This window comes from Meleagris gallopavo, chromosome 23 (genome assembly GCF_905368555.1).
Source record: "Meleagris gallopavo chromosome 23, MGAL_WU_HG_1.1, whole genome shotgun sequence".
Lineage (NCBI taxonomy): Eukaryota > Metazoa > Chordata > Aves > Galliformes > Phasianidae > Meleagris > Meleagris gallopavo.
In genome coordinates, this window is record NC_139426.1 from 3799528 (window position 1) to 3814676 (window position 15149).

Here is a 15149-nt window from a genome sequence, read left to right on the forward strand (position 1 = left end):
ATTCTTTGCTAAGGCTGTGGTGCAGAAGAGGAATGAGATGGATGGTTGGGGGAAGGGAATAGGTTTGCATTCTGTAGGGCTGTGAAGACAGCTTCCTTGCATCCTTCTCCTCAGCTCAGTCCTTGCTCAGTACCCTCTGCGGTTAGATTATTCCTTGCAGATAGCAATCAACTGGAAGGAAGTGTGTGTCTAATTTGCATGAGATTATTTAAAACAAAAAAAAAGGTCTGCATTAGTCAGGGTGATGGTAAACAACGCAAAGAGATGCCTTTTATAATATAGCTGTGGCTCAGCTTTCAAAGCCAAATATAATTCACTTACAATTGGCAGTTTCCTTTATTGTTCCTTTTAACCTTTTGCATTCTGCATGGTCTTGATCTTGCTGAAACTTTAGGACGACTGAAACATTTGTTTTCTGAAGCGTTGAGAAAATGGATGCAGAGCAATTCTTCTGTTAAAGTGGGGTTACATTAAACACAAAGCTCTGGTTTTCGTGGCACAGCTTTGGCATCCAGGGGAAGTGATGTTATTTTGGAGTTACCAACTTCTTGCTAGATTCAAACATTGCATGGATCGGGGTTGCTTAATCCAGTGATAGAAGAACTATGATAAAATTCAGCTTGGTGAGATATTGGAGTGGGTGACATTTGGGGCTGATTTAGAAACTCACACTTTTCTATGCAATTAATACATAGAGGTTGAATAATTTGGGGCACAGAAAACTCACTCATACTGTATGCATACATGGGTGTAGGTGGTGAATCTGAAAAAAAATCAGTCCAAAGGGAGTTCTGATGAGTTACTTCTAAATGCCCAAAGACAGCCTTAGAATATCTCCTACATTTTTGTTCGTGTATGCTAAAAGTGACAGCCATGAAGACAAGAATATTTCTGAAAGCACAGCAGCCTGGGTGCAGTGCAGATTCTTTCCCTATGTATGCTTAAGGAATCAGCTCTGAGAGATCTCTCCCTTGACGCTTGGAGGCCTCGATGGCAGCACCTTGGAAACGTCTTGTTCAGGTGAATAAAAAGGAGGTGTTCCAAGGTGACAGCACTCCTGGTCTTCTCCGGTAATGAGGAAGGGAGGTAGCTGTGATGTTCTTTTGTATGATACCTCCAGTACCACGACTGAGAGCTTCATAGGGCAGAGTAGTCCAGGGAGGTAATGACAATTTTAATTTGCACTACACTGAACTCAAAAGGTTTTCCGTCATTCTGTTATTCGTGTTGGCTTTTTCTTCACCACGTGGCAGGGTTTTAATGGAAGCAGAGATACTTGGGTGTCACTAGCTGACAAACTCGCTATAATACTAGGAGGGCATTTTACCTGCAAAAGACTTTAGGTCTTTTCGCAAGCAAGATGAGAGTCAAAGGGGCAGCAGCATGGTTGGGAAGCAGTGAGCGTTGTTTCCTGCTCATTTGTAGAATGAGAAAAGGATCCTCTGTACTCCCAAATGCTCCTAAGTGTTAAAGATTTTCAGATTTGTTATCCTTGCATGGAAGGAGAACAAAACTACCCCCACTCTAGTAGCGAGGAGCTACATTTGCAGCCAGCAGCCTATATTATCTTGTGTGTCTGTCTCCATCTTGATGAGATTCCATAGCTGCTAGAGATCTGCAGCGCTGGCATCTGTTTATGCTTTCTCCTATATTGAATAATTAGAAACTGGTTAAAACAGTTTCTTTCCTATTAGGACTTATCTTTTTAACATGGATTAGACACTGCTTTTGTGACCAGAACAGTAGGCTGAGCTGATGTGTCCATGTGCCTTTTATTACTCTCACTGCAACTCTTGTTCCCTTCTGCTGTGTGTGGTTTTGGTTCCTTACTATTTGAGGCGTGCATCAAATAAAAAAAAAAAGGGGAGGGGGATTTGATCAGACTGCAGGACCAGGGAATAGGAGCTCCAGGTTCCTGGTGCTGCTTCTGACACTGGCAGTACTCCGTGATGTAACCCACCCAACTTTCTCTTCACAGACCTCGAGTGGAGATGATGAAGAGAAAGAATTCACCCATTTTCTCCCACTGCTGTCATATTCACACTTAATCCCCGCAGCACCCGTGTGAGAATCAAGTAGTCTGCTCCTTCTTTTCTCAATCTATTCCCTTGAATCTGTAGCTGCACTTCCAACCTCTGGATGTTTTTTCATGCACGCTGCATGGGCAGTAGAAAGCCTCGAGTCGCTTCAGATGTTTCTTATATCAGGAGTGCTGGCATTCTATCTGCTTCTGTGCAGGAAAATAACATACAAATAACAGCCAGCTGTCCTGCCCCACATCACGGTTGCCATCTGAGTGCTGAGTTCTTTTTCTAGAGGATGTTTTCTCCTGTTAGGAAAAATAATCCAGCTGTGCTTCTTTCTTCGCAGATGCTGGTCATCATGAATCCCGTAGCTGCTTTTCTTTTCCCCCTTGTTGGCCAAATCCTTTCCACATATTGTGGCCAATTACAGATGGTCATCCTGGCGTTTCCTGATGGCAGGAGTGACTGCACCAACGTGTTCCATGTGTGCAGTGTGACTGCAGCTCTGCGTGAAATAAAACCCAGGCTGCCCTAGGGCAGTCTAATCAGGCAGCAGTAGGCTGGGGCGATGCTGAGCTGAAAGTTTGGGCTTGGCCTTGTTTTGATCTGTTTTGTTATAGTTTTATTTCCTCCTTGCATTCTGTGTCCCATTCATACTAATCACAGTCAGTCCTGATTTTTTCTTTTTATTTCTGCATTTGTCATAAAATAAAGCAAATTATTCCCGTCTTCGGAAACGATCTAGACTAATTAGTCGTCTAACCCAATAATTAGTTTTTTGTTTCCCTGTCTGTTTTCATGCATTATTGTTAGTTTTTTCCCCTCTTTTTTTTTTTTACACCATTACAGATTAAAATGAGCCACATTTGCAGTTGATGGTATCTTTTTTTCGGAGGAAGAATGGAGAATTGCAATAGAAAGCTACTTCAAAAGCAGCAATAAACTCAAGGATAAATTAAGGAAATTGAATGAGCCACATTTGGAAGCAGCGTTGAGGCTAATATTCTGTCGCTTAAGGTTAAATTGCAGCAGAGAAAGAGGGAGAGATTCCAGTGAATCCAAAATTGGGGAGGCAGTACTGCTCAAGTTGGTGACAAAATTCTTTGCAGCTTGAAAAGGTTCTGCCTTCCTTCGGAATTTAATTATGTGTGCATCAAGTGGGTAAAGGTGCTAAAAATGATCTCATTTCCTCTGCTCCCCCAGGCCTGACAGATGAAGAAATTGACCTGGCTTTTCAGCAGTCGGGCACCAGCGCGGATGAGCCGCAGTCCCCAGGTCCTTCTTCACAGCTGGTGCCAGCTCAGCCTGCTCACCCTGTGCTATATAGTAAGTAACCCCTTGAAAAGCATTTCTGGGCCTAGATTTCAGTTCCAATAACACTGTAATTTTTGTCAGAATCAGATACTGAATGTTACTTTGTGTGCTCTCCATACCTATTGATGTCTGCTGCGAGATGGAGCTAAAAAAGCATATTACTGCACAAGGAAAATGTGATACAAATGATCATGGTCTACAAAAATAAAATCCAACACAAACCAGCCTATGACGCCTCTTGTCATGAAAGGTTATAGTCAATAGAAATTAGCTTCTGACTTGCTCTAAGGACTTGAAAAAGCATTTATCTAGCGTGGGACAAAGTTTTCCCTTCTAAAACTATGGGTCATGCTTCCCTTCATCAGTAGGATTTCCTAACATATAGATCATAGTATACAATAGTGCTGATAGATTCTTGGATGGAAGGTGATATAAAAGTGCATCATTATTTCATCTGTGCTTGAGAACTTATTTTCTTAACAAGCCAAGCAGCTGAACAGTTAATGCCTTGAATAGTTACTTGAAAGCAGTTTATTTTCAGCAGGAATAGTAGACTAGAATATAATGTCTTCTGGACTTAGTCTGTGACTTCCCACGTGTGAGTTTAAGGTCTGGCACATTGGACTGCAGTGTGACTGAGTTTTAAGAGTGCTCTGAAGTTACAAATAATAATGACCATTTAGGAGTGGTGCTTATTTTTATCAAGATTTCTATCTTCAGTCTTAATGAAAGAGGTGACAGCAGAAATGCTGCGTAGACAGAGTGAATAGGATTGTATGATTTTGTGTACAAAATGTACTCCCAGAGAATTTTTAAAGTCCCAACATAATCTCTGTAGGCTTAAAATTTACATATACATTTGCATTTTAAAATAAACCTCGCAAAAAAGTATCTAAGCTCCAAACAATAAAAACCAAAGTACACACCATTAAAAATCCATCAAAAGAAGCTGTTCAGCTCACATGTGTGGCTGGCAGTTTGCAAAGCACTTTGCTTACCTGCTGAGTATTAGGAATTGGATTCTGATATTGTTCCTAAGCAGTTCTAGCTCAGATACTGACCAGGGTAACAGTCTGCTCAGGGCTGTGTTTATTAGTTTATGACACAGGTTTGCTACTGTTAGAGATAATACTGGACTCGTTCTCTGAGTTTTGAAATACTCTGGTTTGCTACAATCTGGGAAGAAAAACATTTGTGATGGCGTCCAGCTCAGAGCTGGAATATTTCTTACAGTTGTACTGGGGTGTGCTGGTGAGCTCCAGGACTGCATTCTGCCTGCTAATAATACCTGAAGTTCATAGAACATGCCAGAAAAGCAAAGTCTGAAGAAACAGCAAAATTGCTGAAGAATCAATGTCAGATCCCTGTTGTGCCATCACTTGGTCGTTCAGCTGTCACCCATCAGAACTGAACAATGCAAGAGTTGATCTTCTCTTACTTTGCAGTGTTCTGCTAATACGAGGACAGCAGGAAAGAAGTGTGCAATTCAAACTGGAAAGCACTGTTGTTGTTCACCCTTACAGCTTTATCAATTTTTCCCTCTTTTACTATTTTGGTTTTCCTCAGAGCACCAGCTTCCTATTTCTTGTTAGTAGGTTAAGAATCTTAACTAATATTTAAAAATCAAACAGTTCCCAGGAGCTGCTCCAAAGAGAGCTTAGAAAATATTATTCTGTAATGCTTAGAAACTGAAGGTGAATAAAAATACCACCAAAGCCAAGGTTTTTTTAGGAGTTTTGATTGTAAACTTATGCTCTAGCTTTGTGATCTGATTAATGCTTTTTAAGTAATCTGAACCAAAAGCTTCTGCCTGTGAGCCAGGCTTGTTTAGCAGCCCACAACATCTGGGAAGCAGTGGCAGTAGGTTGATTGGATACTGTTGTTCCTCTCCTCTCCAGCCATTCTTGGTAGACCTTCTGTTTAATCTTTAAATGGATGTATAAAAAGAAGAAATAGCTGGATATGTAGGTTGCTCCGAAAGTAATGCCTCCCATTGCTTTCACTGGAAACTACAACACCTACAAAAGGCACAGTAATGCTATTTGATAGAGCAGATTCTCAGCTACAAAGCAGTATTTTTCCATTTACCATTACCTGTGTATTTTCACCAGTAATAAACAGGAACCTGCGTGCTGCACTCGTACAAATCTGCACCAGCAGAAGTGACTGCTGTCAACATCAGCACTGCTGAAATGCACCAGCCACCACCTCACTGTGCTCACCTCCACCATTTGGTCGACATAAACACTCAGCGAGTGTCAATGAATGTCAATAGCTAAAGGACTAATGAAATAGGTAGACTGCTAAATCCAAAGGTTGATTTGTGGGTGGGAACGTCTTAATACTGAAAGTGGTGACAAGATTATTGGTTACATGTGCTTCTTCTGTAGATGACATCTGAGTTTCTTGTGAAGCAGCAGCTGATGTGCTGGAGGTTAGGTCTCAGAGACTGGGAAACACTTTGTGTTTGATTTTAAAATTTTTTCTGAGTAATCTTGACACCTCTAGACCAAATCCTGACACTAGAGAGAGGAAATTTCAGAGCAAAAAGAAGAGAAATTGTTGAGATACCGTGCTGCAAAGCACTAACTAGTGACTTGTGAAACCTAATTTCTCTTTGTTCCCCTGCCACCAAGCTGTTCATGTTTAAGGACTGTTAGAACAGTGGGTTACAGGTGCAGAAGTTCAAGGTGGCTTCAGAACCATCTCAGGAGTTCATGCCAAGCAAACAGCTGAGTTGGTGATCTTGCCAGCAGCTCCAGTGTAAGATGTCCACTCTTGTGAGTCAGAGCAATAAATCCTGTGCGCATTTTTTTATTTTATTTGCTTGATCTTCTCCTGCTGCAGTCAGCTCAGGCTTTTTGAAGTTGCAGGAAATAATGTATACCACATAAATACTTCCTTTTGCTCAAATTCTACTGCTGGTCTACATATTACTCAACGTTCAAGTCTTTCATTGGAAATAACTCATGTCAGTGCTTTCTTTAAGAGTTCAAGAAGTGTGTTTGTACACATTCACAGTAACATAGTTCTTATATGCTGAACTGGGTTTGGTTTAAGTAACTTCAGGGGGAAAGAGAGAAGAGTGATGCTTTGAAAGTTTCTTGACGCTGTATTTTAGCCTAATATGATCTCTACTATTTCCCCTCCCTGTTCTGGAGGAGTAACTCCTTCCCTCTGGTTTGTACTTTTGCCAAGAGGTGTCAAAACTGCTTAAAAAAAAAAAAAAAAAAAAAGCTTAAAAAAAAGCTTGAATTTGATTAATGTAGAGAAACAAGACTTTGCCTGACTGATAATAAAACTGATAAATGACATTTGAATTACTTGTAGCGGTAATTTATTACATAAAATATCTTTTATTTGACATGCGATTAGTTGCTGGAAGCATCACTCAATCTGACTAGTTTAAACATGCTCTAAAATGAACCTCCAGTAAAAAAAAAAAAACCACACACACACGAAAAAAAACCAGGGTTGTCTGCTATTGGCGTTATGAAATATACTAATCCAGCAGTGAGGACAAAAATCTGACTTTAAATATTTAAATGATTAATTGGGTTTATATATTTTTCTACCTTTCTAACCTTTCTAATTACACACAAACTCAGGGGAGTTCCTGGGCGAGGTGTGCAGAGCGGTGTGCTGCTTGCTGGTACTGCCTCTCTCTTCCCCATGGTGTTTATGGTCTCCATGCATGCTATTCTGTAGAGATTTTACACAGCCTTTAAAATAAGGTGTGATGGGCTCTCTTGCCTTTTGGATCTCCTCCTGCCCCTGTGTCTTCATTAGGAAGGAGGCTGTAAAACACAGGCTGCTTTTTCCTACAATTAAAAATGGTGACTGGAATCCAGACTCCTGTTGCTCTTTCCCCATCTCCTCTGCATGGGTTCACTGTTTGCTCTCTGAAAATCACCTTTTCTGGCCTCAGTTTCTGTGGTTTTATATGTGGTTGTTAGTGAGGGGCTGACCTTACTTGGATGCACGAAGCCTAATTAATTGATGTCAAGAAAACTAATTCTGAGGTGAGTGGGGATCTTCAAAATAGTGTTTGCTCAGGAAGTGCAATTTGCAGTTGCTGCTACAAATGAAACGGACTTAAGCTGGAGAAAACATCGGTGTCCTTCCCAGGATTTCTGAGGCAGAAAGGTTCAGTGCCTACCTGGTTCCTGTGCCTATTCAGGAAGGCTTTCATTGCCCACAGGCTTGCTGGGCTATGAGTGCTTCTTCGCTTTCTCTGAATTTTTTTCCCAGCTTTACAAGTGGGGAATTTGAAGTCAGTGTGAGCTGAGCCACTTGGAGCCCTCCCTCCACTGCAGACAGAAGGAAGATGGAATGTGGATTCCAGGCAGAGCTGTGACATTCTTCACAGCATCGTAATATTGATGTGGTCAATGCACAGTCTTTACTGTGTCCCTCACGCACTGAGTTTTCCTCTCCACCCCCCTTTTTTTTTTTTTCTGCCACAAGACAGAATTATTTCACACATCTCTAAAACGAGTAAAATGGCATTTCAGCTTCTTGTCTTTATAGACTCTCTGAACTTTAGGAAAGATCAATCTGGTCCCTTTTCATTAATAATGAAAACCAGGGGGCAATAAAATGTTCTTAGCTCCAGCATTGCAAGAACAAGGGAGAGATGAGAGAGGTGAAAGGGCAGAGGGGTGGGTGCTACAGGTGTGCCCATCCTGCCCTGAGGTCACTGCTGCTGGGGACAGCCCAGGACAGGCTGCAGCTGGACACACTGACCTCTGAACTTCATTAACCATGTGCAGTAGGCAGCTCAGCACTGTCAGGGAAAGATGCTTTCAGTCAGGAGTTCAAGGCAGAAATTGGACACTGGGGGGAATTCAGAGTTCGGGTACCAGAAACAGCCATGGGAGCAGAGTGAGGATGGGGAGCTGGGGTGGAGGGCTGGGATTTGCAGCAAGACCAGCCAAAGATCATTTTAAATCCTGACATGTACGCAGCCAGTTACTGCAGCTTAGCTGATGTGTGTTAATTCATTATGTTAAAAAGTTATGATAATTTGATCGTGTGCCTAAGTTCCAATACAGCAGCCAAATCAGCCCCAAATACTGCTGGTGTTACTATTTGGGGATTCTGGCAGAGCTGCTTTAATTTGTTCAGATTTCTGTCCAGTGGATAATCTGAGAAACTGTATCATAAATGTAGAAGAAGGTGGAGGTGCCAGTGGTTGGGTCAGTGCCTGTCTGGAGGACCTGAGGGCTGGGATTGGGAATAATTGTTGCAGTGAAATTCCTGAGGAAGATCTCTGCAATAGGTGAACAAAGCAGAAAGGAGACGATCTTCCAGCCATGTCAGCCAGCTAAGCACAAATTGAAACTTCGGAGAACAGACTGCGTTCCCTAGACATTGCAGGTCACATATAGAGTTGGATCTGTCTGGTTAGAGACTGCACACCAGCCTCCTCCTCATCAGTTCTGCCCACATCCTGCCACTGAACTTCAGGAAAGATCACTCTGCATCCTCTTTATTAAAGAAAACCGGGGGCAGTGGAAGATTCATTAAGGGAACTGTGAGGGAGGTGAAAAGATGAAGCTGGTGAAAACTATAGGTGTCTTCTGATTCTGCTTGGAGGAGCAGTCTGTGCCATGTCTGCTTTGTTCTGCTGAGTCTTTATGCTCCTTTGCAGAGTTGTATGTTACATGTCTCAAGTTTTTCTCTTCCCCTTTAGCTGTCTCTCTTTAGATATTTAATTGCATGTTTTGTCTTTGCTATTTGTATGTGCTTTGATCCCTATTCACAATAACAGGCTTGAAAGACACTATATCCTTCCTTATTGAAAGGGTCTGTAACTGCTGATACGGTGTTTATAGACCCATTTATTGCCCTGGCAGTTTTTTGTTCTTCCACTTAACACTTCCTTCTTCCTTTTTTCTGCACTCTTCTGAGGCTTTGGCTTTGTCCTCAATTTGTAAAAATTGCAGTACTGAGAGGAAGTGGTATTCAAGTAATGAGTTAACCTTAGCTAGCACTGACACCACAGTTGTCTGGGTACATGCATTAAGGTTCAGAGTGTCTTTTGCAAGGAAAGAATAGGGAGAAACAGTTGTTGTGATTTGTCTCCCTTTGACACCTTGAGCAAGGCCACTGTCAATGAAGAGGTCTGGAAAGATGTTTCAGTGTTGTAGGGTTTGGAGCCTACATGCTGTACCTGAAGGCTACCAGCATCCTAATGCCCCATCCATTAAGTCTGTGCCTGCTAAGAAACAGAACTAGCATTGTTCAGTGCTTTTTTTACTGATAAAATGGGCATACTGGGAGAACAGTTGAAAATGTTGTGACCTGCACTTCTTCCCATGATTATTTCTTGATTTTCACTTTTAGATCCACCTGGCTCCAGATGGCGAGATTATGGGGCTTTGGCTATCATAATGGCAGGAATTGCATTTGGCTTCCACCAACTTTACAAGGTAATATTTCTCTCACTTCTCCCAAAGGCTTACTCTGTACTCTGAGAAGATGATGTTATGCTGCTTGTGTCCAAATGCTCGGGTTGGTTCTAAGCTGGTGAAGCATCTCAGCTCTTGCTGCCACCGCCACTGGTATATCTGAGAAATGTAGGCACTTCACATGAAAATGTACAGTCAAAAAATGGCAAGCAGTCAAATAATTTTCAGCAGTGGATCTCTTAACTGCTAGAAGCAAGGTCATTTTCATCACATATATAAATAAAAACTTATTGAAACTGAGCACAGGTCAGTAAAGGGATTTTCTCAGCATGGGCCAGCAGATATTACTGTCATATCCACAGCCTAATGGTTTGTGCACTGCTGATCCTGCACCCTGCATTAACAAAGTCTTCTTTGACTGGTTGGAAGGTTGAAAGAAGGTGCTAACTGCCAGCTCTGCCATACATCCCATAGTTATATTCCAGAGAGCTTGGACCAGCATAGAGCAAGTGTGTGTTCTCTTGTGTATCACAGAGGCAGGAGCCTCTCCTTACTTCTTGTGCAGTGTTTCTCTCATTTAACATACTTGTTCACTCTGGATTTACTTTTCAGCATTGTGGTAGGTGACATTAGATAATGCTACAGCCTTTTTTAGTATAAATCAAGAGTTGGCCTTGTTTTTTTTTAACTAAATTTCTTATCCCATCTTCTCATTAATTTTCTGGATCTTAAAGTAAGAGAAGGAGGCCAGATTTAGCAACGTATTTTATCTATGCAAGCAAAGTTACACAACTTAAGAGGATGGCTTTTTCTGAGCTATGGTATCCTCTTGTTTTTTATGTTAAAGAAGTGATGCCAGCTTTACTGATGTGGCTGATCAGTGTCCAGAGAGATGTTCGGACAACAGCTGCTGGGCCTTGCAGATCTTAACACATTGCTGTTACTAAGTGACACATATCTAACACATATTGATGATTTACATAAAATTTTTGGCATAATGTCACTAATGCTATTAATACATCCTATTGCTGGTTTTTTTGTTTACAGATTTTGCTTTGCTGTCTATCCAAACCTCATAAGACATACTGTGCGCCCAACAGAGACCCATATTGTTTTATAGGAGTAAGAAATCTTTGGAGACAGTTGATAAATTCCCTCTGCCCTTCATGGCATTTTGAGGGAATTTGCAAATAGTGATTTCTACATGAAAGACAGGATGGTAGGATAAGGCATAGTTGTCCATGTGTGTTCTGTAAGAACTAAAAGAGAACTGCTCATGAAAGTCATCAAAAGCTATTTAGTTTTCAGAATGTCTGAGTGCAAACATATGTGCACACAGACACATTGTGAGGGCAAGAGCTGTGTACAGCAACAGTGAAATCTTAAACCAGTGCTATTAAGTGTAAAAGAGTGCTGTCCCACACGTGTCAGTTTGGATAATGAGCTCTGTCTCAGAAAGGGTTCTGAATGCATGCCCTACGTGTGTGTGCACGCAATCAAAAGCCAGGGTGAAGAAGAGTTGATAGATGCCAGTAGGGTTGTATCCACATCCTAGAGCATTCTTCTCTCATTCCTTTTCACCTGCTGTTTGTTGGACGTGGCTGTGCTCATCTTAGAGTGCATATTCAATTCCTATGAGTAGTGCTGGCAGAAGGATCTGTGGTATGTAGGGGAGAGTTGTGACCTGTTAGGCTAAAACCATCCTCTGCAAGGGCAGAATGATGTAGGTTTCGTGGCTGTGTGATCTGCCTCCCTTCCTATGGTACCTAGCTTCTCACTCCCTTTAGTCAGATTCCTCAGTTCTCTCCTACTGTTCTTAACTTTGCTCCATCTCTGTTTCTTCAGATCTCTGCTTTCCCCTCCACTACTCTAACCCTCCCATGCCAGGGTTCCCAACATGTTATAACAACTTTTGTTCCCTCTCTTGTGCTTCCTCTGTCCTTTCAAGGTCCTTTCCCTTCTTCGTCCAACTTCATTTTTTGCCTTGTTGATACAGCTCAAATACTGTTAACACCCTTACGTTTGCAAGCATAACATCTGAAATTGTATCCTATATGTCATCGTTTTTTCTCTAGACGTAGTTGTCCCAGGAGACATTAGACAGAGTTATGAGCTGCACCCCCAAAACACAACCACAAAACTCATATCTTTTTTTCTGCAATTTCTCTTAATGCCTACGTTAGAAGGAATTTCTTCCTTCAGCCAGGTGTGTGGATAAATGATCCCTGGCTCTGTGATAAAGACTGAGGTTTGCATAGTGGGCTTTGAGATCGTTTCAGAAAGATTAGAAATTTGTTTTGCATATCCCTGTTTCCTAAAAAAATATATGTGCTCCGTGCAGAAATACCTACTCCCTCTCATCATGGGAGGCAAAGAAGATAGGAAACAACTTCAGAGGATTGAGTCAAACATTGCTGAGATGAGTGGCAGCGTGACACAGACAGGTAAAGATTAATGACTCCATCAATTCACCCCTCAAAGCCTTTCTCCCTGTATCCTCCATTCTGCCAAGACCCCCACCCTCTTCTTTCCCTACATCTCCACTTTATGTGGTGACTTCATTTATCTGCTCTGAGAATCTGTTCACATTTGCAAATGAAGCCGCCGTCATTTCGGTTTAATTTGAAATTGCTTGTTTACTGTCGGCGCGGCCTCAATTAATTATGTTTTTACGGAAAGGCTCCCAACCTCAGAATATTAATAAGGGGAATAAAATGACAGCCTTTCGGAGGGCTGTAAAGTTCATTTTTAATTTCTGCTTCTCTGATGTTTTCTGGGCTTTTTTTTTTTTTGGTGTTTTCCCCCCAGTTTCCATCTGAAAATCCAGCGCTGGGTCAGGAGAGTCTGTAATTACTGTGCCTCCCTGACCCTGGCCACCTTCTCTGTTATTGACTCTATAGGGTGCCTGTTCATTACCTGATGCCCTAATGATGGTCTGGATTAGCTGTTACCTGTCATACCAATAGAGTTTTTAATTTTATTTTATTTTATCAGCTTGTTTACTGCCTGGAAGCTTTGGATAAAGTGCCAAAGTAGAAAAAGTTCTCCTGCAACTGGAGTTGGAGTCTAGCAGTTGTTGATCAGTATTTGCTGTGATGTAGGAGGGAAATACTGGGTGTTCTCTTGAATTAAAAGGAAAAACAGACAAAGAATATGCAGTTGATGGGATGGAAAAGCAGTGTGATTTTCATTAGTGTTTGCTAGAGGTATCGGGGTGAAAAAGCTGGTGGGCTGAAAGCAGGAGGATGCTAATTACACTTCTTAGTGGCGGGTGTGAAGATAAGCATCTTTCATTTCTCATGATACCCTGAGGTCAGTCCTGAGACCAGCCTCGTTCCAGGCTGGAGCTAGCCCCAGAGTTTGCTTGTGTGAGGCCCGAGATAGATAAATGATACAAACATTGTGTAAGTTCAGGGAGATGTACAAATCATAAACCAATATAATTAGAAGGGAGAGGTTTTAGACGGATATACTGTGGGCTATAGACATCTATACAATGGAAAGATAAACTAGAAATACTGGAGGTTAGATGCAGTGCAGGTAGATTACCCGTAGTGCAGATAAATCATATGGATTAAAGTGAGCAGGCGGGCATAGATAAATTAGATATAGTAGGAATAGAGGCATCTTTGTAGTAAGACAGCAGGAAGGACGTGTGTGTATGTATCTCAGTTTAACACTCTCCTGCTTTTTCCCTCGCAGTGACTCAGTTACAGACAACTTTAGCAGCTGTCCAAGAAATGCTAATCCAGCAACAACAGAAAATCCAGGAGCTCACCCAAGAACTGGCTGCTTCCAAGGTATCCGCCTCCAGTTCCTCACTTTTAGGACATTACCTAGAAGATGCCTGGCTTCTTCTGCGTCCTCATGAAAAGCACCTCATTAGGTTCACAATCCAGCCTTCATCTGTAACGTCCCCCACCAGTATCTTTGCATCTTATATCAACATAGGCTGTTTAAAACACTGGATTCTAACTGGCTACCCAATGAAATATGGGGGCTGCTCCAAAAGTAATGCCTCCTGTTTTATTATGTTGGTCCACGATGTCAGAGGTGGATGTTGGTGGGATGGCAGTAGAGGTTAAACCTTCCCACCAACATTCTGTTACGTTCAGCTGCTGTGTGACAGATGGCAGCAGAGAGGCAGTCTGACAGAATGGCTTCTGGCATGGAAGTGTGTATGAAGCAAAGGTGCGTAGCTGAATTCCTCCATGTAAAAAAATGCATCCATTGACATTCATTAACGTTTGCTGAACATAAGTTTATGTAAATCAAATGGTGGACGTGAACACAGTGAGGTGGTGGATAGTGCAGTTCAGCAGTAGCAAGAGTGGTCACTTCTACTAGAGCAGATTTTTAAGAGCACAGCATGCAGTCTCGTGTTCATTGGTGGCAACAGTTCATAGCTAATGGTGGTGTCTGTGTTGAAAAATAGTGTTTTGTAGCTGAGAGTTTGCCCTATCAAATAGTGTTAGTACTCCTTATATCTGTTGTAGTTCTTCTTATTATATGGAAATAAATGGTCAGTTTATTTTGGCAGTAAAGCCACTGGTTCTGGCTGGTTTGTATCCTTACCTGTGTTTTTAGATAACAATTTTAACCAAAATAGTTTCTTTCTGGCAATGAGACAATACTATTTATCTCTGAACTAATTTGCAGCTATTGGCCTAAGCATTCTGTCAGCCATTAGATGCTGGTTAGATGTGAGTTGGGATGGATTTAAACCAGTCAGGCAGAGATGGCACCTTCCTTTCACTAATAAATTTGGGATTATTCAGGTTCCAGTAATCTTTCAGTATTCTTTGTACAGGGAGAGACTCTTGGTTCTACTATTAAATCCCTTACACAATGCCTTGTAATCTTCTCTCTGTAGCATGAGTACTTGACTTCTCCCCGTACCTATTCTTTAATCTCATACAAACCCTTTGATGGTGTGTAACTGGTGGGCCACAGCTGACTATGTGGTGTGCACACTGTACAGTAGGAATCCCTCAGTGGCACAGCTGTAAACCCAACCATGAAAGTCAGTTTATGGTCACAACACTCTACTTCAATTTTCCTTGGGAACTGTGGCCTGTCAGTGGCCTGGAGCCAGTCCGGAAATTGGAAAACTGTTTTCAGGTCGTAAGTGTTAAGATTAAGGCCACATGTTGAGCTTTAAGAAGGGAAAAGGGCATAAGAGTCTTGGTGGTTTAGAAAGTCTTAAAGAAGTTTTTCCTGCCCCCCTTCCGCCCCCCACACTGAAATGGTAGCACACATTGTTATGATATCTAAACCTCATGTGTACAAAGACAAACTTGGGCAACCCCACAAACCAAAGAATAAAAGCTGTGTTTTCTCAGCTGTAATGTAAGTTTTTATATCTGCTTTTCAAACTCCTACTGGCATGCTGTAAAAA

General features: G+C 41.7%; 1 protein-coding gene across 1 annotated transcript in view; it reads left to right on the forward strand.

Annotated features, from left to right (window-relative positions):
- PEX14 (peroxisomal biogenesis factor 14) overlaps positions 1-15149 on the forward strand; it is a 72909-nt gene that overhangs the window by 52233 nt on the left and 5527 nt on the right. The window contains exons 4-7 of the mRNA XM_085242351.1: positions 3228-3350; positions 9687-9772; positions 12093-12195; positions 13454-13551. Coding sequence (XP_085098477.1) covers positions 3228-3350; positions 9687-9772; positions 12093-12195; positions 13454-13551 — 410 coding nt within the window. The remainder of the gene's footprint in view (positions 1-3227; positions 3351-9686; positions 9773-12092; positions 12196-13453; positions 13552-15149) is intronic.